The sequence below is a fragment of the Equus quagga genome, unplaced genomic scaffold (assembly GCF_021613505.1).
Source record: "Equus quagga isolate Etosha38 unplaced genomic scaffold, UCLA_HA_Equagga_1.0 270_RagTag, whole genome shotgun sequence".
NCBI classification, from domain to species: Eukaryota; Metazoa; Chordata; class Mammalia; order Perissodactyla; family Equidae; genus Equus; species Equus quagga.
The window spans coordinates 1,017,823-1,045,312 of NW_025799872.1; the positions used below are offsets into that span (position 1 = coordinate 1,017,823).

Consider the following 27,490-nt stretch of genomic DNA (forward strand, 5'->3'; position numbering starts at 1 on the left):
AAAGAAGAGCAAATTAAATCCAAAGTAAGCAGAACAAAAGAAATAATAAAAATTAGAGGAGAATCAATGAAATTGGAAACAAGAAATCAGTAAAACGAAGAACTGTTTCTTTAATAAGATTGATAAAGATGATAAGCTTCTAATCAGGCTAAGAAAAAAAGAGGTTACTAATATAAGAAATGAAAAAGGGGGCATCACTACAGATCCCATGGACATCAAAAGGATAATAGAGGAATACTATGAACAATTATATGCCCACAAATTCAGTAACCTGGATGAGCTAGACCAATTCCTTGAAAGACAAAATCTACCAAAACACACAAGAAGAAATAGACCATCTGAGTAGATCTATATCTATTAGAGAATTTAAATCAATAATTAATAATCTTCCAAAATAGAAATCAGTGGACCCAGGGGCTGGCCCCGTGGCCGAGTGGTTAAGTTTGCACGCTCCGCTGCAGGCAGCCCAGTGTTTTGTTGGTTCAAATCCTGGGCGCGGACAAGGCACTGCTCATCAAACCACGCTGAGGCAGCGTCCCACGTGCCACAACTAGAAGGACCCACAACGAAGAATATACAACTGTACCAGGGGGCTTTGGGGAGAAAAAGGAAAAAATAAAATCTTAAAAAAAAAAAAAAGAAATCAATGGACCCAGACGGGTTCATTGGTGAATTCTACCAAACATTTAAGTAAGAAATTACGCAATTCTGTACAGTTTCTTCCAGAAGATAGAAGCAGAGGGAATACCAACTTCAAGACTTAATATAAAGCGACAGTAATCAAGACAGTGGAGTATTGGCAAAAGAATAAACAGATCAATGGAATGACTGGGCATCTACATGCAAAAAATGAACCTAGACACAGATCTTACACCTTTCACAAAAATTAACTCAAAATGCATTTAGACCTATATGTAAAGCTCAAAATTATAAAACTCCTAGAAGATAACATAGGAGAAAATCTAGATGACCTTGGGTTTGGCAATGACTTTTTAGATATAACATCAAGGGCACAATGCATGAAAGAAATAGTTGATAAGCTAGACTTCATTACAGTTAAAAAGTTCTGCTCTGGAAAAAATATTGTCAAGAGAATGAGAAGACAGCCACAAACTAGAAGAAAATTTTTGCAAAAAACATCTGATAAAAAACATCCAAAATATACAAAGAACTCTTAAAACCAACAATAAGAAAACAGATGACCCAATTAAAAAAACAAGCCAAAGATCTGAAAAAACTCCTCACAAGAAAAGGTATACAGATGGTAAATAAGCATATGAAAAGATGCTCAACATCATATGTCAGTGGGAAATTGCATATTAAAACGAGATACCACTACACACCTATTAGAATAGAAAAAATAAAATGGACATGGACAACACCAAATGCTGGCCATGATGTAGAGCAACAAGAATTGTGGGTAGTGGGAATGCAAAATAGTACAGCTACTCTGGAAGACAATTTGGCGGTAAACATACTCTTCCCATATGATCCAGCATTTGTGCTCCGTGTTATCTACCCAAATGAGTTGAAAACCTGTGTCTACACAAAAACCTGCAGCTTTATTCAGAATTCCAAAACTGGGAAGTAACCAAGATGTACTTCATTAGATGAATGGATAAACTGTGGTACATCCAGGTAATTGAATATTATTTAGTGCTAAAAATAAATGAGCTATTAAGCCATGAAGTACTTATAGGAAACTTAAATACATGTCACTGAGTGAAAGAAGCCAGTGTGCAAAGGCTACAAACTGTGTGATTCCAACTCGATGGCATTCTGAAAAAGCAAAACTATGGAGACAGGAAAAAGATCAGTGGTTGCCAAGGGTTAGGAGGAAGGGAGTGCTGAACAGGTGCAGCACAGAGGATTTTTAGAATAGTGAAACAATTCTTTACGATACTGTAATGATGGATACGTGTCATCATACACTTGTGAAAACCCTTAGAAGGTACGACACGAAGAGTGAAGCCTAATGTAAACCACAGACTTTACATAATAATGATGCGTCAGCGTACGCTCGTCAGCTGTAACAAATGCACCGCTCTGGTGCAGTGTATTGATAGTGGGGAAGGCCTTGCATATGTAGGAGTAGGGAATATATGGAAACTCTCTGTACTTTCTGCTCACTTTTGTTGTGAACTTAAAACTGCTCTGGAAAATAGTATCTTTTTAAAAGAAATCTTCCAACAAAGAAAAGCTGAGGGCCAGATGGCTTCACTGATGAATTCTACCAAAGATTAAAAAGAATTAACACCAATCCTCTCAAACTTTTCCAAGAAATGGGAGCAGGAACACTTCCTAGCTAGTTGATCCTAGGAGGCCAGTATAGTGCTGATACAAAAGGCTGACAAAGCCATAACAAGAAAGGAAAGCTAAATGCCAGTATCCCTTATGAATATAAATGCAAAGTTCACAACAAGCGACTAGCACACCAAATCCAGCAGCATATTAGAGTGATTATATACCATGACAAAGGGGAATTCATTCCAGAAATGCAAGAGTGATTCAAGATAGAAAAATAAATCAGTGTGATAAGCCATATTAGTAGAATGAAAGAAAAAAAGCCTGATGACCTTTTCAGTAGATGCAGAAAGCATTTGACAAAATCCAACACTTTTATGATAAAAAAAATTCAACAAATTAGAAATAGAGGGAAATTTTCTCAATCTGATAAAGATCATCTGTGAAAAACCCACAGCGAACATCATACTTAATAGTGAAAGATTGAGAGCTTTCCCCTTAACGTCAAGAACCAGCCAATGGTGTCCACTCTCACTACTTCTATTGAGCATTGTTCTGGAATTTCTAGCCAGGACATTTAGGCAAGAAAATAAATAAACTGTAGAGCTGAAGAGTACAATAACTGAAATGAGAAATTCACTAGAGGGATTCAAGGGAAATTTGAGTAGGCAGAAGAAAGAATTTGGCAAACTTGAAAACAGGACAATTGAAATGATTGAGTCTGAGGAACAGAAAGAAAACAGATTGAAGAAAAGTTAACAGAGCCTAAGGGAGCTGTGGGCACTGTCAAGTGGGCCCACCTCACACTGTGGGAGTGCTAGAAGGAAGAGAGAGAGAGGAAGGGATACAGAGAATATCTGAAGAAATAGTGCCCCCAGACTCCCCAAATTTAATGAAAAACATGACTATAAACTCCAGGTATGATGAACTTAGATACTATACTGACACAGGTTGCAGTCACCCAGTTGAAAGACAAAGACACAGAGAATATTTTGAAAGCAGCGAGACAGAAGTGAATCACATATGAGGAATTGTCAATGAGATTATGAGAAAATTTCTCTCATATGAGCAGAACCTTTGGAGCCTGAGAGCAGTGAGCTGATCTATTCAAAATGTTAAAAGAAAGAAAACCTGTCAGCCAAGAATTCTGTATCAGATGAGACCGTCCTTCACAAGTGAGGGAGAAGTTATGGCATTCTCAGATGAACAAAAGCTGAGGGAGTTTTGCCCACTAGACCTGCCCTGCCAGAAACACTAAAGGGAGTCCTGCAAGTTGACACAAAAGGACACTGGACAGTAACTCAAAGCCAATATGGAGAAACAAAGATATCAATAAAGCTAAGTACATGGGCAATTATAAAAGCTACTGTTACTCTAACTTGGTTTGTAACTGTACTTTTTGTTTTGTACATGATTTAAGAGACTAAAACATTAAAGAATTGTTAGTTTATGGTTTTGGACACCCAACGTATAAGATGTTTTTTATGACATCAACTGAAAGGTGGGGGGGGGGGGGTGACATCAGCAATATGGCAGAAAAGGAATTTCTGCTATCATCCAACCTACAGAACACTAATTTTGATAATCACCTGCAGATGACAGTACCTTTGTGGGAGTCTGGGAATCCAATGGAGAAGTTCCAGCACACTGTTGGAGCAAAACATCTGAGAATGACACGTTGAAGAGAGTACGAGGAAGAATTTCATTTCACCTGCAACACCCCTCCCTCAAGGGGCACAGCTCAGTGCCAAGAAACCCTTGACCCACGGTTTCTCCTACAGAGGAAAGTGAGAGCATATGAGTTGGCACCCGGCTTCCCCAGCTGTGTGGGTCATTGCCCAAAAGACTCACTTTTTTATTACCTGGAATACTGAGGGAATATACACAGCTGAGGGGTTGGAAGAGGCTAGGAGCACAGCGACCAAGGAAGCGATCAGGAAGGATGCCCATGACCCATTGGGGACATCACAGCTATGGACGCCCCAGCTGGCCTGTGGGCATCCTCCTCCCTCCCAGTATGTAACTGTTGCAGTTTCTCATGTATCCTCTGAGGTTTCCTGTGCTCACAGAAACATCACACACATTTTGTGTGTGTGTGTTTTGGGTAGTTTTATACCAGTGGTATCAGTGGTATCATGATGTACGCAGTATCTCACAATTTACTTTTTAACTTAACAATGTGTCTTGGAGGTCATTCTTTGCAGTAGCTGCATAGTATGCCTTTGATGGATAATTTAGATGTTTCCAACTTGCTTTCTTGTTTTTGTTGTCTGTTGTGTGCATTGCAGTTTTGTGACTTTTGTTTTGCAGAGATTGTTTTTTCTTTTTGTGGTAAAACACGTAAAAGTTATCATTTCTGCCATTTTTAAGCTCAGTGGCATTAAAAAGTACATTCACACTGTTCTGCAGCCATCACCACCCTCCATCTCCAGAACTTTTCATCTTCCCAAACTGAAACTCTCCCCATTAAACATCCACTTCCTCTTACTCCTCTCCCCAGCCCCTCGTACCACCATTCTCCTTTCTATGAATTTGACTACTCTGGCTTCCTTGAGACTTTAACATAGACAAAATTATTGCTCTTCTCCTTGATGGCTTGTACTCTGCTGTGTTGTCTGAGCCACAGATGATGACGATGCCCTGGATGCTCTCCAGCAGGGCTGGGCTCCTCAGTTGTGCTGCGGCACTGCCACTCTTTCGCCTGCATTTTCCTGCAGTGTCAAAGCCAGACAAGGGAGATGGGCAGAGGTGGGTGGGGAGCAGATGCGCAGGGCAGTTGTCCCCGTGAGGTGACTTCTGGTGTAGGGAACAGCAAGCCCAGCACTGCCATATCCCTGCGTGGAAGGGGCCTTCTGACTCACCATCGGGGTAGAGCACTAGAGTTGGTGGGATCACCTCAGGCCAGCAGGATCTTGCCCATGGCAAGTTCAGGTGGCCTGGATATCCTGGACTCCACCCTCTGGAACAGCTGCCCAGTTCCACATAGCCGAGGCCACTGCATGCAGGGCTTTTTTTTTTCCCCCTTACTTCAAAGGTAACTCACGTCTTTTATGCAAAATGCAGATATTACAGAAGCATGTATTCAATGCACCACCTGTGGTCCCATCCCCAAAGAAAACCTCAGTGCACAATAAGGCACATACTTCTTTTTCTTTCCTATTCAAACACACATTTACCCCTGTGTTAAACAACATATTGCGGCCACCTTCCCATAGGCGTACACAGCGACAGGTCTACCTCATTCACACGTGAGTATTGGCAATGTATTCATTTAAGTTTTATTACAGAGGTGTCACATGAATACATTTTCTGAATCATTCCTTCCCTCATTTCTCCCACTCTCCTCTTCCCGGATGGAATGATTTCCATGCCCTTTACTTTGCATTTACACACACACATTTATTTCACTTAACTGTAGACCTTGAACATCTTTCATGTCAGTATAGGTCTAACTCACATTTTCCTACTGGCTGTCTAATTTTTGAGCATCCCATAATTCAGTGGTTCTGAGACTCCCCTGGGGAGCTTGTTAGAACACGGGTTGCTGAGCCCCTCTCCAGCTCTCATGTGGGTGGGCTGGTGCAGCCTGAGGCCGTCCTGAGGTGCCCACATGGGAACCAAGTCCTGTCCGTCATGCTGTGTTTGCACATGCACACTGTCCACATCTCTCAGCCCTCGGGGAGGGTTTTGTAGGGTGATTGGTAGAAATAAAAGCAATGGGTCAAAGGGGACGAGCAGCAGCTACCATGCTTTCAGTGAGGGGGCAGAGCTGCCCTGTAATGCTGCAGACCTCCCCCTGCAGTCTACGTCCTGTCTGTCCCTTCCCCACCACCCACGGCAAACACTGTGTGAGCCTGCTTTTATTTTGCCAGTTTGACATATATAGTATGGAGTTCCCGTGTGCCCTTCCCCAGCTTCTCCCCATGTTAACATACCTAACTATGGTACATTTCCCAGAATGAAGAAATTAACATTGGTCCATTAACTAAACTTCAGGTTTTATTTGGATTTTACCAGTTTTCCCACCAACGTCCTTTTCTGTCCCAGGATCCTACGTGGCATTTAGGTCTCATCTCCTTAGGCTCCTCTGGCCTGTCCGTCTCCCATGACCTGACAGTTGTGAAGAATCCTGGTCAGGTATTCTGTAGAACGTCCCTCAGTTTGGGTTTGTCTGATGTTCTAATTAGACAGTGGTTATTGGGTTTTGGGGAGAAATACTACAGAGGTGAAGCGCCCTTCTTGTCATGTCATGTCGTGTCAGGTGACACATGATATCACGTGTTTCCTTCAAAAGTAAAAACTGTTTAGTAAGGAAAGTTCCAGCCATCATAAAAAGAGCGAGAACAGAGTTAGTCGTCATCACTGGGCTCCACCTACCTGTTTCGCCACCCTGCTTTTGGACGGTTTTTCAACGTGGCTGGAAGATGAGTTTTCCATCTCATCTTCCCTTTCTCTTCCCTTCCTCCCTCCTTTCTTCTTTTTTAAGCACAGGTGACAGTGATTAACCATAGTGGGAATCTAGCTGGGACCTCGATGGGGAGCATAAAGCGAATGGTCAAACTGTCCGTATGCAGGACTCCCTACTAATGGAGTCCTTTGCTTCACTGCCAGTCACTACCTGAGGTCACTGGTCCATACCAGGGCACTTAGTTTGGACCTTTAGGTTGTAAGTGAAAGGAACTCAACTCAAATTGTTCAAGCAAAACATGGAATTCACTGGCTCAGAAACATAAAAGCAACTGAGGAGGACTCAATCCTCCGGCTCACCTGGTGCCCCTTCCTTGCTGTGTGGCAGCGGCTTCCCCTGTGGCCGCCATCCGAGGTACCTGGATCACCGCTGGCAGCACGTGTGACCTCCTGGCTTCTGGGTCACCCAGGTGAGGGTGCTTCTCCCCACAGTCATTCAATGCGAGCCAAAGTGGTGAACTCCATCGGGTGGGCCGGGAGCAGCTCCCTGCACCTCCTGAGCCAACTGCGGGGTTGATGTAATTCCTGAGAATATAATTCTTGACCGCCCAGGCCCAGGCCACAGCCCAGCTTTGAGACTGAGAATTGAGTTAATTCAAGTCAGACTACATGGGCTGAAGAAAGGAAAAGGTACTTCCCTAACAAACTGGGCTGGTGTTATAAAGGGAAGCGGTGTGGATCCCGGGCACGAAACACTGATAGCCTAGTCCCGTCCCTCGGCTGACGCCTTGTTCATGTCTTTCTTTTGCAGACTTTCCTCCTCTTTTTCCACCCCCTATGGATGAGCCCACCCTCCTCGGTATCCGTCACTGTCACCCCACCATCATTCTTTAAAGCACCTGTCCCTCTGCCTCTAGCCAGTGCTGTACCAAACTGGGGGTGAGATAGGCGTGGTCCAGCCTCGGTACCTCAGTGGGGAATTAAAAAAACAATCATGAAACCAAAATGTAACCTTTTTATCATCCCCATATGCAGTAATTCTAAACAGTGTCAGGGATAAAATGCTTCTTGGAAGAAAACAAAAAACCAAGATATAGAACATTTCTGGCAGCACAGAGATTTCCTTAAGGAAATGATTTAATAACGTGATCCCAGTTCTTTGTTCACAGATGCTGAAACTCAATCTCAGACATGTTTAGGGCCCCCTGGCCTTGTGGGGTGTGGAAAGGCCATGTCACCCTCCTGGAGTGTTCCCTCCCCCTTGGGGATTACTTATTTCCCAGGTGGGCTGTTTCTGCCCCTATTTCTCAACCATCCCTGGTGAGGGTCCTGAGCAACCTCTTCCCTGGGCCAGTCCTTTGGGGCACGGCGTGGGGAGGCGCCTGGCTCCCTTTCACTGCTTTTCCCAAGGCCTGCCAGGCGCCCAGCAGTGCGCCACGCTGTTCTCAGTGGGGTACGCAGGTCCGCCCTCGCTGAGCCGCCTGTCTGAGGCTGGACTTGTCTTCACTTACTTCAACCAAAGCAATATATTGAACAGACAGGCAGATGCGAGGATCCAGCTGTCTTCCATGAAGCCAGACATTAAAGAGATGTGCAAAAAGGTAAAACAATTACCACTCTTCTCTGTATTTTTGGGAAATAGACCTATTTTTAAAAAGTGTAATCTTATTATTTTCACATGAAAAAGCATTTTTTTAACCTTCAGTTTTAATTTACAGTCCGGTCAACAACGATAGCTCGGCCCACCTCACGCAGCTTGTTGAGCCCCCGTCCTTTCCGAGCAGAGAGCGGTCTGGAGACTCGTGTGGGCCGCTGAGCCGCTTCGACGCTCCTGGCAGCTCCGGGAGGCGGCGGCACGGCCCCGCTCCAGGAAGCCGCGCCTCCGCCTCGCGGCTCGGGCAGGGCGCGCGCCTGAGCTCCGTTTCCGCTCCCGGCGTGTGGACGGCAGCGGCCCGCCTCCCGGGACTCGCGGTGACTCCGGCGGGGAGGGACCAGTCGCGACAGTCACCACCCAGGGCCTCCGCCCTACGGAAGAAGGCCGAGGCGCGGCAGCCGAGCCCGCGCCGGGGTCCCAATACGGAGCGCTCCCAACCCCCACCCTCCGGGCCGCCAGCACCGCCCCTCCCCAGCTCCCCGCCCGCCGGGTTCCCTGATCCCCGCCGGCCCGTCCGGGCGCCGGGTAGCCGCCGGCTCCTCCCGCTTGTCTCATTTCCGGCGCCCCCGCCGGAAACCTCTCTTCCGGTTCTCAAGTCCGCGCTCCGGAAGTTAGTCATGGTGCCAGCACCTAAGATGGCCGCCGGCTCATCCGCCGCAGTGGTCAATGGAGGCGGAGTGGGCACGAACCCGGAAGTTGCCCGGCTCTGCCATGGCAGTCCGGGGGCGTGGCTTCCGGCGGCCCGCGCCTACGAGTCCGGGCGGCTGGGTCGAGCGGGGGCGGCGGGTGACAGGCGCTCCTGCCCAGGCGGCAGAGGCTGGTACCCGGGCGGACGGGCGGCCCCCAGCTCGCGGCCTCGCGAGGCGCCGAGGCCGCACCGGGGGATGGACGAGGAGAAGATAGACGAGAATGAATGGGGGTATCACGGCGAAGGCAACAAGAGCCTGGTGGTGGCCCACGCGCAGGTGAGCGGCGGGCGGTCGGCGCGGTCTAGGACCTTCCCCTCTCCATGGGTGGGCTCTGCGTCCCCTCGGCTTCCGCCTCTCCAGGTGGCCTCTATGTCCCCCCAGCTCCCCTCCCCCCGGGTGGCCTCCGCGTCCCCCCAGCTTCCCCCATTCCGGCCTCCTGCCGGGTCGGTGCCACGCGCGCCTCACGCGGTGCCGCCTCCGGCTGCCCAGCCGCGGTGGGGCGGAGGCTGCGCCGTGGGGCCGCCGAGGGTAGCCGGAGCTGGGATGGAGGACCGGACAGCTCTGGAGGAAGACTTGAAGGGCCCGGGATGCTGTTGCCTCCCAGCACCGAGAGTTCAGCCTCAGATGCACGGAATTGCTTTACTCCTGCTGCTGCTGCTAATAATGGAGTATTGCCCACAGGTTCTTTTCCAGAACCGTTTAGAATTTAAAGGGTTGCCCTTTCTCAATTCAGTGGGGGTGAGAGTTTCAGAAAGTGCGATACGACTCCCAAGGAGGTGAAACCAGGGAGAGAAGCTTGTGGATTTGAGTGAAGGCGCAGATTTCTGACATCTTGCTGTCTGATAGAACTAGGCAGGAATGTGCTGGGCTAGAGAAGAAGCGATAGGTGTAACGAAGGGGTCAGGAGCATGGGAGCTGGAGTCACACAGCTGGGCGGATTCTCAGTTCTACCACCACCTGGCCCAGGCTCTGTTTCTGCATTTGGAAAATGGAACTAGTAACAGAATCCCCTTTGTGGAATTGCAAGAAAGATGTAGTGAGCAGGAGCTGGGCAAGTTATGCCTAGCCGGTGAGAAGTGTCGTCCCTTTTGGACTCAGAGGTTAGGAACCCTGCCTGACCCAGTCCAACAGCTCCTACAGGGAGGGCGGGTGCGGGCACTGGGTGGTGCCCTGCTCTGTGGTTCCTGTCCTGGGTGTGCTGGGTTACCTGTAGGGTGAGCTGCAATCACCCAGGTGGCCCCTGTGTTCCGCCTTTGCGTTTTGTTACCCATTAGCACTGTCAGTTGGGATACTGAAGGACTGAAACTGTAAGCTTTGCTCAAGGTCTTTAGATGAGTCCATAATGGACAAGGCTTAATCTGAAGCCATGCTTTTCGGTACAGTCTGCTGGGCCCTGTTGTGTTTCAGGGTTGGGCGAAGCTCTGGGTACTGCAGCATGTGTTCCTTTTCTTGTTGGGTTATTGTGGTGACCCCCTGAATCCTTTCACAAAGCAAATACTCGTTCTCCGGTTCCTTGGTAAGATTGGATGGCGTATCTTCACTTTAGGTAAAGCTAAGGCTTCTTTTGGTGGGGGCTAATGTACTGAGTTTCAAAAACGTCAGATGAAGGAGTGAGTTCCAGACTTGGAGTGAAAGGACACTGGGTTGGAAGATCAGAGGCCTTAGGCCCGCAGATGCCTTCTCCACTGTCCCTGGCAAGCGTGTGTCCACCCTCCAGGGCAGCCCAGCTCCTCCCTTGTTGCACAGCTCCCGTTGTTAGGGTCGTGTTTCTTTCTCCTTTTCATTTTCCATTTTAAACTCAGTCATCAGGCTACCCTGGACCGGTGCTCTTCATTTTTTATTTTAAATCTAAATTTGCCCTACTATATCCTGCTTGGCTGTTGTTAGTTCATCATTTGAACTTGAAGATTTCCGTCTCAAGTAGTCTTGTAAGACAGCGTTCCCACCAAGTGAAGGTGCCGAGGACTGTGCCCCTTGGGTGTGGAGAGGCCTCTGTGCTTTGCCTGGGCCTTGAGGACCGGGGAGGAGGAGAGAACCCTGGAAGGCAGCTTTTCAGGGCCCTGCTCTGCCCAAGGAGAGAGTGTGTGTGCAAGAGTGGGACAGAGAGGAGGTGGACGAGTGAGACCCACCTCATTCTTCCAACGTAGAGGGCGGCCTTCGCCAGGTTTCTTCCAGGTCCAGAGGTGCTTGCTTTTTAGGAGTGGGCATTATCTACTTTCAGAATTGAAAGGTCCTTAGAAAGTGATGAGTCTCTTCTCCTTGCTCTCAGCAGCAGAGCACTAGATATTTTCAGGCAGCCAGCCCCAAGACCCAGCATCTACACTGAAGGAACGTGGGATGAGAGACAGATGGACAGCCTTCTGGGCTGGTGGGTTGGGAGGCCTGGAGGAATGTAGTGCAGGCTGCAGGAAGTGAGAGAGGACAGTGGGAGACCCTAGCTGCAGGCCAGTTCCCAACAGGTCTCTGTCCGCTTCCCTGCAGCCACTGCACGAGAGGTGGCCCGGGCAGCCTCTGTCTGTCGCCCTCAGCCCAGTGCGCAGCACCCTTGGGTCCAGCTGTGCTGTTTAACCTTTTCCCAGGCACTGGCTCTTGGCCCAGCACTGACTCTTGGAGGTGCTCCAAGGCTGTGGCCTGCCCGGCATGTCCCCCAGGGGATGCCCGGAGTCCCAGCACTGACCCGTGGCGGGTCTTGGGCAAGGGCATTTCCCTTGTGGGCACATGTTTTCCTTTCCTTACTGCATCCGAGGGCGCTGTCACTGGTCCTAGGGCCATGTCACACTTTTGCGCACGCTGAGCTGTGGTCAGCGAGCCCGTGGCTGTCCTCATGCCCTGCTGCCGAGCTGATTTCTCTTCTGTGGTGTCCTTGCTTTTACATCTGCACCTATGCTTCACCTTCGTCTTGTTGGCTTTGGCTTGGTGTCCTAGCCTGTGAAGGGCACTGTAAGTCGGGTTTGTCATTCGATCTCTTCAGTGTCTCCAGTGTGGGGAGTTGCTGGGCGGGCCAGGCAGAGCCCCTCTCCCCCTTGGGCCCGAGCTGCCCTCGCCTCTGCGATCCAGGGCACGCAGGAGCCCGCTCCCCGAATCCCACTAGGCTGTTGTGATGTTTCCTTTTTCTTGACAGAGGTGACAGGGAAGACCTGCCACCAGAGAGCATGCGTCAGAACCACGGGGGCTCCTTTCTGATCTTTCAGGTTTCAGAGCCTCTTCCCATGGGGTCTGATGCCCTGGGCTGGCTGTCTGGGTCCTGAAGGTGAGGGCTCAAGCAGTCTGGGGCTGTCTGACTGTTTCTCTTCTCATCTTGTGTTTTAGAATTTCTGGTTTGTAGATCATCCTTCTTAATGGACTTGTTGGAAGGAAGTAAGAGTTCTGTTCTGTTTCTTTGGAATGTGGCTCATCCCCAAGTCCTGGGCCACCCCCCTCTTTAATTTTCACCTGAATCTAGTTGAAAGAGTCGTAACTTTTTGTTGCCTGCAGTGCTTTTTTTAAAACAAGTAACTTGTTCTGTATTTGAGATTTTTAATGGTATTTGTACAGCTGACGTGGCTTCTTTCTTGGTGAGATCTCACGGGAGAGCTCTGGATGTGGCCGTCCTTGTCGATTCCCGGGATCACCAGCAGTTGACTGGGAAGGATTTGTTGTTCCCACACCGCGTCCCTTCTGGTAGTTTCCAGCTCTGGCCTTGGCGAACCCTGTGCTGGACCTTCCTACCACGTGGGGTCTGCTCGCCCGGGGCTTCCAGGGGGGTGTGGGTGCTTCCCCGCCCCTGCGACCCCTTCCTCTTCCTTGGTCAGCACTGTCAGGATGCGGCAGCCTGTTCATCAGGAAGGTGAGGAAGGTTCTGTGTAGGTGCTGGAGGACAGGATGGCAGCGCCAGGTCCCTGCCTGGCCGTGTCTGTTCCCACACCTGCTCTGCTTTCACTTCTCTAACACACCCACACTGTGCGTCTGTGCAGTTGTGGTTCGACTTTACAAACATCCTGCGGATTTTCTTTCCCATTAGAGACCACCCCAGCGCCTCTTCTGCTACAGCTCCTGAGGACCCTGTCCCCAAACGTCACCTGGGCTTCCACCTCCACTCTCCTGCTCCCACCTCCTGGCTCGAATCTGCTTCAGTCCTCCAGCAGCCATGGGTCCAGTTGGGACCACCAAAGGGACGTGTCCGGCCTGGACTGGGCACCCCTGCCCCCATCCATGGCTGCAGCCTCGTCTGGCCTCCCACGGAGTCCTGCGCTTGCCTCTATCAGATGTCTCCCCTCCCCTCTGTCTGTCCTGTCTGAGGCTGTCAGCCTGGCACGTGTCCCACCTGTTGTCCCCCTCATCCCACCGCGGGCCCTGGGGTACGCTTCTGGTTGTGTTGGTAGAGGCGAGTGACTTGGTCAGGTGTTCTGTCACAGGGGTTCTGATGGACACCCTGGGCTGTGGCTGGGTGGGGCATCTAAGGCAGCCTTGCTGAGGAGCGAGGTCGAGCTGTTTCGGGACATCTGGGGCAGCACTCTGAGGGGCGATTTCTTCTGTTGTTTGTCTGTTCCCCATGCCTTGAAAGTTCCCTGATCTCTGCTTCCTTGGGATCTTCTTGGGGCCCTGTCCTGGGTTACCTCCTTATCTGTACAGAAGACCCAACCTGGGACCGTCCTCTGGCAGCGAGGCTGTGGCCTCAGATGACCCGTTCAGTGGTGCCTGCGGGTCACCGGGCGGCTGTCCCTGTCCATCCGCTTCTCCCCGCCCCCATCTTGGCTGAGAGGCCCCAGAGCCTTAGTGCTACCACAGGTCCCTCCCTCAGGCTTCACGTGAGCAGGTGTCCCTTTTAATAGGTTGTTTTTTGTGGTCTTTTATTTTTATTTAATACCAATTATTGCTTTTTCTCTCTGCCCCAGAAAACATAGAATATTGGAAGGTGGACAGTAAAAAGCACCCAATATTTCTCCACTAGGAAAATAGTTTTTGTTCCCACTTTGGTGCTCTGCCTTCTGTCATGGGCCTTACTGGCACTTAGGAACCCCGCGTGTCTGTTTCCGCCATCTGCTTTTCTGCTTAGCCCCACGGCATCGACACGCAGGCCGTGCTTCACACACGTGTCCAGGCCGTGGAGCTGGGGTCCGCGCCGTCAGCCTTTGGTCCGCTTGTGCTTTGGAGCAGTTAGCGCCCAGCTTGCCTGACACCTTGGTGTTTTGATGACTCGGGTGGTTTCTCAGAGTGGATCACACGACGTACCAGTCTCCCTGCCACAGCCTGGTACCCTCGAGTACTGAGTGCCTCTGCTCCTTTCACAAGTGACAAGTTGCTCCCTTCACTTTGTGCGTTTTGAGGTTGTTTAATGTGCATGTGTTTTGTATGTGCCACTCCCCTGCTCATTGGCTTCTTCAGCTTGTTGAAATCATCGATTCCCATCTAGTGTCCGAGGGGTGGCCCTGGCCTGGTGCCCTGTCCCGCTCTGGTGCAGAGCTGCCCCACCTGCCCTGTGCAGAAACCTTCTTAAGCCCGTCTTCTTAATCTCACCCCTGCCCCTTCACTCTCTTAGTGTTTTTTCCCAGAATAGGAAGAAGGTACATTTTGACACCTGGTTTCAGATATTTGGTTCAAAAGGAAAGGAGTTATTTCCTTCACAGCTGGTGCAGACCTGGTGAGCTGGCAGCGCCCTGGCGCTCACCGGTCAGGCTTCGGTGCCTCTGGGCGGGGCAGGAGGTGCCAGAGGGGCTGCGGGCTAGGAGACAGATCCGGTCTCCACGGCTCTCAGGCATGGTTTGGTTTAGAAAGCTGCCCTTGCTGAGCCTCGAAGTCGCCTGCCCCTCTCACCCCACCCAGGTGCTAGGGCTCCTGATAGCACCCACATGCCTCCCTCGGCCCATGCCCTCTCTGGACTCAGCTGGGCTTCCCCACCTCCTGGACCGCCCCCTGCCTGGAGCGCCCATCTCCGTGGGAGTGGTTTCTGAAGTCCTCCAGATGGACTTTATCTCCCCCTTACTGAAACTCCGTAGCACCTCCAGGTTATTTCCTTGGAGAATGACCATCGCAAAAGCTGTACTTGTTTGAAAAGTTATTTTTTCACATTCTTGTAGTGTATGTTATATGAACGTTATAAAAAATTAGAAAACCCAAATAAGCAGAACTTAAAAAAAATTTAGTTATCCCAGATGTTGCTCCCTGGAGACTGTCATCTGTGCTGAAATCCTTTCAGATGTTTCATACAAACTGAGCATGCCCAGACTGTATGTAAAGATTTCTGTTTTACAAACTTTAAAAAATAAAGTGTAACAAACCTACGGGAAAGTGCTGAGACATGAGTGTGTATATCGCTTGATTATCACAAAGTACATGGACCCATAATCCCCCCCTCCTAGAGCCATTCTCAGGGACTGTCTCACCTGCCTGAGGGGGGACCCCCGGATCGAAGTCTCACCCGTCCTTGAGCTTTACGTGCATAGAACTAGCCCTGTGCGTCACCTTCCCATACAGAGATGTTTCTGCGTCTACACGCACACACGTGTGTGTCTATTTATGAGAATGGGTTCATTCCACGGGCCCTATTCTTGAACCTTTTTCATTTATCAGTAGACACAGTTAACCCCTGTGTCTGTACATGCAGATCTTCCTTATTTTTTTTTACAAATGACAGCACACTATTCCGTAGTCTGGAACGTGTCCCACTGTATTTAACCATCCCATCATTGTTGGACATTTAGGTCATTTTCATTTTATTTGGAATTGTAAACACTAATTTTATATGGAGGAGTTAAAATCTTCTGTGCATCCTTAATTATTTCCTCAGGATAAATTCCTGGGAGTGGGCTGGCGAGGTCAGAGGGTGCACAGGTTTTCCTGGTTGCCCCACAGCCCCAGCGTGTCCTTGGGCGTGTGACTCGGTGCTGGCCCCCTCCCGGCGGCACTGGGTGTCCCAGGCCAGTGGGCTGTCGGTGGGGCTCCAGCTGTGCGCTGGAGCTGCCGGCCCTGCTCCGCAGCTGCCCCCCTTACCCCCGGCCTCGGGTGGGTACTAATCAGACTTTGCTTTGTTTCCCACCAGCGTTGTGTGGTGCTGCGTTTTCTCAAGTTTCCTCCAAATAGGAAGAAGGTAAGATCCGTGGGTTTGCCACCCAGTCATTAAAACAATTATTTAAGAAAACATTGGTTGTTTTCTGATGCAGAAGTATTAATGCTAATTGCAGAGATTTAGCCATACAGGCTCAGTGCAGAAAGTGGCGTGCCTGTCCTTCCTGCAGGACCCGTCACTTCGACCTGCTGGGTTACTGTGGGTTGTGGTGGTGAGGCCCTGGGTGCTGAGTGGCAGCTGCCTGTCCGGTTCAGAGAGCCCTTCTTGTGGCTGGGACGCCCAGGGCCAGGTCTCATTCAGCTTTGCAGTGGTGACTTCCTTACACCCTGCTGCCTCAGTTTCCCCATCTGTAGAATTGTGTCTGTGACACTGTGGTAGATAGTCAGTGTTAGAAGTCACAGCAGGCAGTTCAGGTGGTGTGCTGGGTTGTATTCGCTGAGTCACCGAGCTGAGTGCCAGGGACGCCCTCAGAAGCCACAGCTGTCCTGTGGCACGCCGTGACCACACAGCTGCGGTATCTCCCCCTCGAGGCGGGATGTTGCTGTAGCGTGTGTCTAATCCTCAGAGGTCGCAGGGGAGGATGTGGAGTCGGCCTGCGGGAGCTGTTCTCTCTCAGGGTCCGGGGGGAGGGTAGGAAGGAGGTGAGAGAGGCTGGCTGTGAGCCCCTCCAAAGCACGAGCTCTTGTCTTAAGAGGGGAGAAGAGGCAGGAGCTGCGCTCACACCCGCACAGTGGGCGGCCAGTGGTGGTGAGTGGAACTGGGTGCAAGAGGGGGCGCAGGAGAGGTGAGTCACTGCCTCCTTAGCTTTAGGGAGAGACCTCCAGAAAGGAAGAGGCGTGGCCGGCTGGCTCTGGACATTAAGGGCACATGGGGGTCAGCTTCCTAGAAAGAGGAGGGGACTGTGGGGGAGCCTAGGACTGCTGTGACAGGCATCTGGGGACAGGCACTCAGTGCCAGTACCAGGATGGGGGTGCTGGGGGAGGCCGCCCGGGCGAGGGGCGTTTCCTGCCTCAGCTGCTGGGGAGGTCCCACGCATGGTTCCATGATCCTGTGGGTGCATCCAAGGGGAAGCTCCTCGAGCGACTTGAAGGGCTCTGGCCTCCAGCCTCCCTCCTGCCCCGCTCAGTGTCTCCTGAGCGCAGCCTTGCAGGGGGGCCAGCGTTCCCTGGCTGCCTCTCAGCTGTCCTGTTTACATTTGTTGGGGCGAGGCCTTCCAAGGCAACCATTTGCCTTTATTTACTGTATAAACGGCTGCATAAACATATATAAATGGTGGGGAGTCATGTATGGTAAATCTGTCGACAAGAAGACCTTCCGTCGGAAGCTCTGTGGCCATACCTGTGCGGAGCCCCTGGATGTGTTCTGGGGTTTTCCATCAGGCTTTGCTCTAACATGGTTGTGCTGCGCGTGCCCCAGGACACAGGCCGCCATCTGCACGTGTCCTGCGGCGCGGGTGGCAGCTCACTCGGACCTGAGCCTGCATTAGGCACCTCCCAGGCTGCCCTTGATGAGGACGGCTCGCTGGCTCCTGAGAGACCTGCCATTGCCCCTTGAACTTCTCAGTGCCCTGGGTCAGGGTTAGGGACGCAGGCTGATTTCCTGTCTTACCCAGATCTCACAGCTTATTGCCTCTTTAAGAACCTCTGACTGGGGAGAAAATATTTTATTCTACATTTAGAGGCTGAAGAAGAAAATCTAAATACCTAGTCATTTTTGGCGGGAGACATTTTCAAAGTTGAATTCCTCAGGAGGTGTGCATGGGCTACTTGGTGGGTTCTTGTGTGTTCCTGGGGGAGGTGGGGGCGCAGACGTGCTTCTCAGCCTGCTGGCTGGAATCACACAGGGCTGTGTAGGATGTAGGGGCGGGCCTGGGGCCTGTGGACAGGAGCTCCAGCAGGTCCAGCGGTCTCTGTGGCGAGGCTTGCCTTCCTCTGAGTCCAGGGCCACCTGTTTGTGTTTGTGTCCACCCTGCATGTGCCAGGCTGGTGGTGGTATCTGGGTCGCTCCCCTGGGGGCCCAGGCACTGAGGCTTCCTGTGCTTCTCTTTTACAGACCCCGGAGGAGATCTTTCAGCACCTACAGAGCATAGTGGACTTTGGCAAAAATGTCATGAAAGAGTTTTTAGGGGAGAACTATGTTCATTGTGGGGTAAGTGATTTCTGTTCATGTGGCCTGAGTTCATGGGCACCTTCTGTGTCAGTAACCCCGCTCCTCAATGCAGCGGGGGCCTCTGTGCTCAGTGGGGCCCTGTGTCCATCACAGACTCCAGGCACTTTTATCGCTTGCGGCACTGTGAGGGGCGGAGCAGCTGTGTTATCCCTGTTTTCCAGCTGAGAGGCGTGAGGTTCAAAGACCGTGTGAGACCCCCGCCTGCTGGAACCCCGGTCCCTGCCTCCCTGCCCTCGTGGAGGCATCCAGCTTGCCGAGGGCTCTCCAGTGAGGCCCACACGCACCCCTCAGGCCTCTGCCTCTGCTGGGACAGCGGTCCCCGCCTGCAAGTGGTCTGTGTTGCTGGCTCTTTCCCCTCTCGGTAACTGAGCGGAGTGGCTGTTACAGGCGAGGCCTGCTGTTTGGACACTCAGGAACGGGCCATATAGGAAGCCACAGTGGCCCTGCGATTCCCGAGACCCTCATCAGGTGGCCTCCGTCCATGCCTGGGACCCCGTTCTGACGTCGCAGCTTTGCTGGCCGCTGTTTCTCTGCTTCTGCTGGCCCTGTCACTTGTCTTACGTCAGAGCCCTGACAGACTAGCAGGGCTGTCATTCGGAGCAGAGAGCACTGCCTCTGCTTTGCAAACACTGCACCTGGTATCCATCCTGAGAGGAACGGTGCTGAGGGTAGGCAGAAGGTTCTTTGAAGCCTAAGGGTTGCCTGCCAAAGTAGAACTTGAGTGGCTCTGACTGCAAAACCTCCTCCAAGGAGGGTCCTTTGTCAGCTCAGGATGTACTGTGGGGGGTCGCACCCTTGGGGCTGCGACCCTCTTCCAGGTGGCCTAGCTGTGGAGCTGGCAGGGCCGTGCTGGCTCTTGGCTGGGGCCCTGAGTGTCTCCCGCATGGACTCACCACAGGGCTCTGGGTGTCCTTGCGACTCAGCCCTGGCTCCCCTAGCACACGATCTGGGAGATGAACTGGCCTGGCATCATGTCAGTCATGTCCACGGCATCCCAGTAGCTTTGCAGGAAGCCCTAGGCAGTGTGGGACTACACGGGTGAGAGTCGCCAGGGCCGTTCTGGGGGCTGGCACCACCCCCAGTGAGGTCCCCAGCTGTCCAGCTGACATGTGAAAGCCTGAAGCCCACCAGCTGTGAGAGTACCCAGGTCTCTGAGTCGCCTGTGCTGGGCGCTGCCCGCCTCTTGGCCTGGATGGTTGGAGTGGATGCAGATGTGCCGACCACCGGCATCCTCGAGGGAGCGTGTCCGCCTGGCTGAGTGGGAACATTTCTCTGTTTCACAGCAGGCGGGGGCTCTAGACTTTTCTCCTTGGAGGGGTCAGTGGTGACGAAGGGTGGTGGGGAGCTAGGGGTTCTGGCCGACGGTGGCCTGGCAGGTGGGAACAGCATCAGCATGTTCCCCAGGGCCCGGGGCCTGCTCTGGATCCAGGATTGCTTCTGTTTGTCCACAGTGGATGGGGCTCTGGGTGTACGAGGTGAGCCTACAAGGTCACATTTCAAGAATGTCTGTCCCATCAGCACCTCCTCCACACGAAGACACTGCCAAAGTGAACCCAGCCTGCTCTTCTTCCAGGTGGACGTGGTGTCCCCAGAGGACTGCCACTCAGGCCCTGGATGGTTGAAATGTGGGACACAGCACGTCTCTGGCCTGCACAAGGCCATGTTCAGGCAAAACCAGCATGTGTAAATGATGCTGTTTTCTCTGACGCTGACTCGATTTAGGGCAGCAGAGCCCTGGCGAGAGCACGTCCATGCTCTGTGTCCTGGGACGAGACACAACCAGCCCAGCGGTGAGAGCACGAGGCCCGGAGAGAGTGACAGCTCTTGTGCCCATGCTGCCTCTGGCCCTGCCCAGCTGGTTTGGGGACTGGTCTGGGCCTGTCTCCATGTGAGCTGGAGGTCAGAGATGGCAAGAGGTGGTTCCCTGGTGCCTCCAGGTGTTTGCATCCTGAGTACCAAGGGTAGCGGAGACACTGATGGAGTTTTAGAAATTCACCTCATTTTTGTGGACTCAGTCCTCCCCAGGTTGGATGCCACCCGGGTGGCCTCGACTTCACATTTGACCTTGATGTGATGGAAGCGATGGTGGGGCCATGGTGCATGATGAGTAAGGGGATGCTCTTCTCCTGAGGGAGCTTCTGGAAGACTGTAGGCGTGCTGCTCACCTGCTGAGCCCCCTCCAGGATGGCGGCTCTTTGTCCTTCTCAGCAGCCCTCCCTTCGGGGGCGTATGCCCGCCAGCAGGAAGCTGGTGTGGCCACGCCTTCCAAGTTACATGTCTGTGAGAGGACTTCTGTGGTCTTAACTGTGGTTCTTCCTGAGTTAAGACTTTGTGCAGGTGCTGGCGGAGGGCCCTGCTGAGGATCACTGTCCTCCCAGGGTTGGGTAGGGGCCGCCTGTTTCTCCATCTGTCAGTCAGGATGGCGTGGTTCAAACTGGTTCAGGAATCTGGATGATGGCTTGGTAAATGTAGCCAAATGTTAAGAAGGATGCCTACTGTCAACATTTTATTCTCACTTAAAACACAAACAGAACTCATAAAATCAGGGATTTAAAGTTGTTTAGAGAAATACAGATCTGCTTTTTACCTTGGTGACTGTGCACTTAGGCTGAGCAGCAGCAGATGCTGTGTTGAGAGTAGCTGAGTCACTGAGGGCTCTGGACTCGATCCTGTTTGCTCCTCCCCATGTTTCTGTCACGGCATTGATGACTCCTCTGTTGGCCACAACTTCTTTTCCCAGCGGGTGAGTGTTGGGACTCCCACTGTGCATTGACGGAGGCGTTTGCAGCAGGTTGCCTTGGCCTCTTAGGCTTGCTCTCGTGGTGCGCAGGCCAAGGCATTTCTTTGAGAGAGGATCTTGGTGCATTTCTTTATCATTCTTGCCATGGCATCCATCTGTCACCTGCCCACTTGTACTTTTGGCTTCTTTAAAGTGGAGTGAGAGCTTGGATTTTTTGAGATGATCCACATTTTGAATTTCTGAATTTTTATAATTCCCGCTCTTTTTCATTGTTTCACTTTACCTAATTCAGGACCAAGTTTTTTAGTAACTCAACTTTTATCAGTTTATACCATCTTTATGTAAATGACAAAATCACGACTTAAGTTGGCACAGCAGGCTGGGAAGCAGACGATTGACTCCACCAGGCTGGATGGCAGAGGCATGTCTGTGTGACAGGGCAGCCACGGGCTGGTGTGGTTGCATCCATGTGACAGGGCTGCCACGGGCCAGTGTGGCTGCATCCATGTGATGGGGCAGCCACGGGCCATCGTGGCTGCATCCATGTGACAGGGCAGCCACGGGCCGGCATGGGTACATCCGTGTGATAGGGCAGCCATGTGACAGTGTGGGATGGAGAAGGCGTGATGTACCTTCTGACAGGATCCCGGCATTCTCATTCTAGGCAGGTCTCTTGCATCCCTGTGGGGCTTCTTCAGAAGTTAGAATGCTACTACCCTGGAAGCATGTGGAACATGGTGGATTAAATAAAAACTCTTACTTTGGGAAATTGCAAAGAAACAGCAAAGTGGAGAGAAGTTGCTCTTTGTTTTTCGCCCAAATGCACTGAGTGTTGTCCCCGTGAGTCCCGTGGCTGATGGGTGCAGGGACGTCTCACTGGCCATTGACGTGCGATCACTCTTTTCGAGCTCCTGCTTGGGCAGGAGTGCGGGAAGCCTTGGGTTGTCTGAGGAGACAGCTGGTAAGGAACGTTAGTGCAGGCAGAGACCTGCCTCTGGCCCTGCCCTGGCGTCCCCAGACACTGCGAGGATGAGGACTGAGCCAAGGTCGCGGTGAGCAGAGGATCGGCGTATGAGGGGTGCTCTGGGCAGACTGACTGGGTGCCTTGGGTTGTGCTGCTGGTCACCACCACAAGGGCCGCCAGCCGCTCTGAGGAGGGCCTGTGGCTCTTAGCGCACGGGAACATCAGTGCCTGGGTTTACTCTGGAAGTGTCTGTGAAGTGAGAGGGTGGCTTTCCCTCCTGAAACCCACACACTAGTGTTTTTGTCATGTGGTCAGATATATGTGACATAGTATTTACCATCTTAACTGTTTTCAGGTGCTCAGTTCTGTGGCATTGCGTTGTTGTGTGGCCCACTCTGAGCCTCTTGTGTTTGTTCTTACAGGAAGTTGTTCAGCTGCCTCTGGACTTTGTGAAGCAGCTCTGTTTAAAGGTACAGTCTGAAAGACCAGGTAAGGGTCTCTAACACAAATTTTGTTTGTAATTTAACGTGTTCCATTTGAGGAGTGTTAGACGTTATCGCTAATGTCAGGCACATGTAGATTTCAGCAGTTCTTTTGCCAGAGGCTTACTCTCGCAGGTGGGAACCCTAGGAGCTGGTGAATACTCTTCTGGGCATCGGATACCTGGATCACTGCGGAGGATAGATGACCAACAACCAGTTAAGAGAAACAAAGATGCATTTGGGAGGGAGCTGAAGGAGTTAGTGGGGAAGGGAAAGTAGCTGCAGGTGGCCTGGAGAAGTCAAAAGGAAAACCAGGGTGGACCTGACCCATGGAGTGTGGGCCAGGCGCTAGAGGGTCGGCAGTCCTGAGGATCTTCTCCCAGAAGCTGGAATCTGCCCCGCCTGCTTGTCCTCCCCGGGGAAGGTGGGAGACATGAATTTTTGTGGGCCGTTCCTCCCCCGTCCCCTATGTACCTCCCCCGGTTGCCTGGCATACCCTCCCCCCATCCCCTATGTACCTCGCCTGGCGTACCCTCCCCAAGGTCGTCTATGTACTTCCCCCTCCATCATCTCATGCACCTTTGCTGCATTTTGTTCCTTCGGTAATGACAGCAACCAGCTCTAAGGCATTCCTTTCACAGTCAGAAACAAAGGCATAAAGTCTGTATAGTAGAGGATGGAATTACCTCCTCCTGACACGTATCAGGCAGTCAGGGTACAGTTGCCAATGTAAAAATCCTTCCGTATTTGATTAAGAAAATTAAAGCAAGCAGCACACTTGTGCCCTGGAGCTTCCTGTTTGGGGAGCAGCGATGACAGGGCTCCACGTGTGGAAAGGGCCAGTGAGAGGGAGGGAGGCCGCAGCCGTGTTCAGAGCTGCGACTGTGTCTGGGCTGTTTCCTCATTTAGAGGAAGACATACTGAGGCTGGCTCTGGGGTCTGCCCCCCAGCTGCCAGCGCCCCTTACCATCGTCATTTTATATTTAGCATATAAATTTATGCCACTGGATAGTAATGAGGACTGTCCCCCGTTGTGATGATGACTTGTCGTCAGCCTCGTTAGGTGGAAGGAAGAAAGCCGCTTCCCCTGGGCCTGGAGGCCCACCCTCCGTGCCTGTCCACTGCAGCTGCTTGCAGCCAGTGCTCAGGGAGTAGCTGCGTCTGGGCTCTCTGAAGGAGCAGCTTCAAGAGGAAGGTAGAGCCTCCTCCTTCTTCCTCTCTGAGCGCCTGGCTGAGGCACGTCACAGAACTGGGGTGCAATCTCTGAGACCACCCTCATTTTGCTGACAACTGCACGTTTCAGAGTCCCCAGCAGCAACCTTAGGTCTGATAATTTGCTAGAAGGATTCCACAGAGCTCCCTGTTATCCTCCTGGTTATGACTTGTCACAGCAAAGGGACACAGATTAAAGCCAGCTGAGGGATGAGGCACTGGGGTGGGTCCAGAAGAGACTTGGTGTGGCTTCCAGGTGTCCTCTCCTGCTGGAGTCATGGATAGCACTTGCTTCTCCCAGCAGCCATGTGTGGCCACACGCATGGAGGAACGCCAACCAGGGAGGCTCCCCATGCTGTGGTGTCCAGGTTTTGTTGGGGCCTGGTGTGTGGACACACTGACTGCCTTGCGGCTGCCCTCAACCCCCAGCCCCTCCGCACGTCAAGCTGATCCTGCAGGGCCCACACCCTAGCACGCATCTCGGTGTTACAGTCATGTGACTCAGCCTCCACGGCAAACACAGACGCTCCTCAGGCAGGATGTCCAGGCTTAGAAATGACCTTCCAGGACGCGGAGGCCCAGGCCAGGCCTCTCTTGGGCACGGCTGGCTCCTCCTCCACAGGAGGCCACACAGGGGGCCGCACGTTGCCACAGGGTCTGGTGATCTCTCTTGCAGTGATTCTCAGGTATTTTCCTTGCTCTCTTTTCCAGAATCTCGCTGTGACAAGGACCTGGACACTCTGAGTGGTTATGCTCTGTGCCTTCCCAATTTAGCCCGACTTCAGACCTACCATTTTGCAGAGCACCGGCCCATTCTGTGTGTAGAGATCAAGGTGAACTTCTGTTAAGGGACAAAAGGTGTGGGGAGCAGGGAATCTGTGAGTCAGCTACCTGGAGAGCACTTTCCCACAGAAGCTCCTGGTGTTCCCCACGCTGGACCCTGCATCCCCTCTCGGGCCCAGGCAGCCCACCAGCTCCCAGAGACTCGGCTTCCTGCTCCTTCCGTGCCTGCCCCCGTCACCTTGCTGCTCTGGCTTGTCCCACCGGCCAGACCCAAGGGGCATGGCTTCCCGGACCCCCAGGGATAGGCTCATGATGGGGAGCCAGCCAGGGACAAACCCAGGCCTACGGCCACTTGAAGGAAGTGTGTAGGGTTCTACCCACCCTGTTTTCCCTGGTGGGTGCAGCTCAGCAGGCCCCTCCTGAACTCCTTCCCAGCTGTGCCCTCTTGGCTGCTCGGTGACACTGTACGCCACGTTCCTGGAGCTCACTTCGAGGGTCGCCTGTTAGATTGAGTGGCACTCCGTTCCTTTGCTTCAGTCCTGCTCAGGGGGACGTCGCTAGAGGGACAGAAACCCGAGTGACTCTCAAGGCCTGGTTTGTCAAGGCCAGCAATCCCAAGGTGGGGGCAACAAAGGCCAGAGATGGCTGGAGAAGGGCCAGGCCCCAGGCCTCAGCCCTGCTGCCCAGCATCCAGGGTGGCTGCCTGAGTCTCCCTCGGGAAGCCCAGACGTCCAGGCCAGGCCTTTATTTGTCTCTTTCCTCCAAACCTCTGTGGCGGTGACTTCTGGGTTATGCCCTTGGCCTTGAGCACTCAGAGCCTGGATTGATGTTCTGCTTCCCCAACCAGAGGGTGAGTGTCCCAGGCGTCACAGACGACAGGCAGCGTGGTCTCTAGTGCCCGATGCTAAGCCTGGGTCTTGCACATTGGACGTGTCCAGAAACTATGGCTTTTGAGAGGCAACCAGAGTTCCAGACATTCTGGGGGCCCAGCCACTGTCAAATGGCCGCCTCCCTGTTCATGAGTTCTTGTCAGAGGGAGTGGGGTTCTGCTTCCTGGAGCTGGGGGCTCGAGGCCGATCTGCACTCCCAGAGTCTTTCCAGTCGCCTTCTGTAATGAAAACACTCTGTGCTGTACTTTGTCAAGCCAGCAATTGAGGCACCACTTTTTTCCCCACTGAGAGTCTGGCCTTGGATTCTCTAGCAGCAGAGGTGAGTATATGATACAGTGAGGGAAGCATCAGTTCCTACTGGGGACTGAAGATAAAAGCAGCTTTCAGGAATGTTTACATCTGACGCTTGCTGATTCTCCTGGGTGTTGTACTTCATTGTCTTGTACAATCATGAGTCACTTAACGATGGGGATACTTTCTGAGAAACACGTCATTAGGTGATTTTGTGGTTGTGCAAACGTCATAGAGGGCACTTACATAAACCTAGATGGTGTAGCCTGCACACCTAGGCTGTGTGGTGCTGATCTTATGGGACCGCCATCACATGTGCAGTACATAGTTGACCGAAAGATTGTTCTGTGGCACGTGACCACAGTTAGTTGTATATCTACTTAAAGGTATGTGATTTCTCCCTGAGCAATTTTTCCTCCCTTGTTTATTTTGCAGCCAAAATGTGGGTTTATCCCCTTCTCCAGTGATGTTACGCATGAGATGAAGCATAAGGTGTGTCGTTACTGCATGCACCAGCACCTCAAGGTGAGAAGAGCTGGTGGCCCAGGTTCCTTCCATGCACAGAGCTGTGATGGGTGGCTGGGCCTGAGGTGTGACCACCTAGAGTTTTCAGAAGAATGAAGAAAATGTAGATATTTATGATTTACTTTTTTCCACAAATAGTTCATATTCACCTTTTGGTTTTTTTTTGAGGAAGATTAGCCCTGAGCTAACATCTGCTGCCAATCTGCCTCCCTTTTTTGCTGAGGAAGACTGGCCCTGAGCTAACATCTGTGCCCATCTTCCTCTACTTTATATGTGGGACGCCTACCACAGCATGGCTTGCTAAGCGGTGCCATGTCTGCACCTGGGATCTGAACCAGCGAACCCCGGGCCACTGAAGCGAAACATGCAAACTTAACCGCTGCACCACTGGGCCAGCCCCTTTTTTTTTGTTTTAAGTTGAGGTATAATTCATATACCCTAAGATGAACCCTTTTGAGGAGTATAATTCAGTGGATTTTAGTATATTCAGAGGATCGTGCAACTATCACCGCTATCTAATTCCAGAACATTTTCATCACCTCAAAAAAAAAATTGTGTCCCCATTAGCAGTTGCTTTCCAGTCCCCCATCCTGCCAACCCCTGGCAACCACCTGTCTGTGTGGATTTGCCTGTTCTGGACATTTCATTTCAATGGAATCACACAGCATGTGGCCTTTTGTGACTGTTCTCTTTCACTTGGCGTAATGGTTGTGAGCTTCATCCATGTGGTAGCGTGTTAACCACTTCACTCCTTTGGTGGCTGATCAGCAGTCCCTTGTGTGGGGGTATTCCGTCTGTCCCTTCATCTGTGGAGGGACATGTGGGTTTCCGCCTTTCGGCTGTTGTGAACGTGCGTGTACATGTACTTGTTTGAGTCCCGGTTTTCAGTTCTCTCAGGTAAATTCCTAGGAGTGGAATTCCTAGGTCTTAGGGAAATTCTGTACCTTTTTGAGGATGCATCAGGCTGTTTACCACAGCTATTGCACTATTTTGTAGTCCCACCAGCAGGGTATGCAGGTTCTAATTTCTCCACATCCTCGTCTGCACTTGTTATTGTCCCTGTTTGTGATTATAGCCATCCTAATGAGTGCAGGGGTGTCTCATGGTGGTTTTGATTTGCATTTCCTTAATGGATGGTTAGTGATGTTGAGCATCTTTCCACATGCTCATTGGCCGTTTGTTTATCTTCTTTGGAGAAATGTCTATTTAAGTCTTCTGTCCATTTTTGAATCGGGTGGTTTTTTTTTGTTGAGTTTTTGGGCTTCTCTATATATTCTGGATATTAATCTCTTATCAGATTTGTGATCTGCAAATATTTTCTCCCATTCTGTTGGTTGCCTTTTTATTATGTTGAGTTGATAATGTCCTTTAATGCACAAAAGTTTTTAATTTTGA

The 27,490-nt window shown here is 51.6% G+C and overlaps 1 protein-coding gene and 1 long non-coding RNA gene across 4 annotated transcripts in view; one reads left to right on the plus strand and one right to left on the minus strand.

Moving 5' to 3' along the window:
- Positions 1-6,225: 6,225 nt before the first annotated feature.
- LOC124233895 (uncharacterized) lies at positions 6,226-7,102 on the minus strand. Its single transcript, XR_006887172.1, has 2 exons — positions 7,012-7,102; positions 6,226-6,354 (listed from the first exon to the last, which is right to left on the minus strand). It is a non-coding gene; the product is annotated as an uncharacterized LOC124233895 (long non-coding RNA).
- Positions 7,103-9,117: 2,015 nt separating this feature from the next.
- The window catches only part of LOC124233908 (inositol-pentakisphosphate 2-kinase), a 48,490-nt gene continuing 30,117 nt past the window's right edge, over positions 9,118-27,490 (plus strand). For 2 of the 3 annotated variants that reach the window (XM_046651197.1, XM_046651196.1), the window contains exons 1-6: positions 9,118-9,270; positions 16,013-16,060; positions 18,092-18,187; positions 22,335-22,401; positions 24,318-24,439; positions 26,006-26,095. In XM_046651197.1, the coding sequence (XP_046507153.1) occupies positions 9,190-9,270; positions 16,013-16,060; positions 18,092-18,187; positions 22,335-22,401; positions 24,318-24,439; positions 26,006-26,095 (504 nt within the window). In that variant the 5' untranslated portion in view covers positions 9,118-9,189. Of the gene's footprint in view, positions 9,271-16,012; positions 16,061-16,350; positions 16,787-18,091; positions 18,188-22,334; positions 22,402-24,317; positions 24,440-26,005; positions 26,096-27,490 lie in introns of those variants that run through there. The other variant, XM_046651198.1, reaches the window with a different exon arrangement.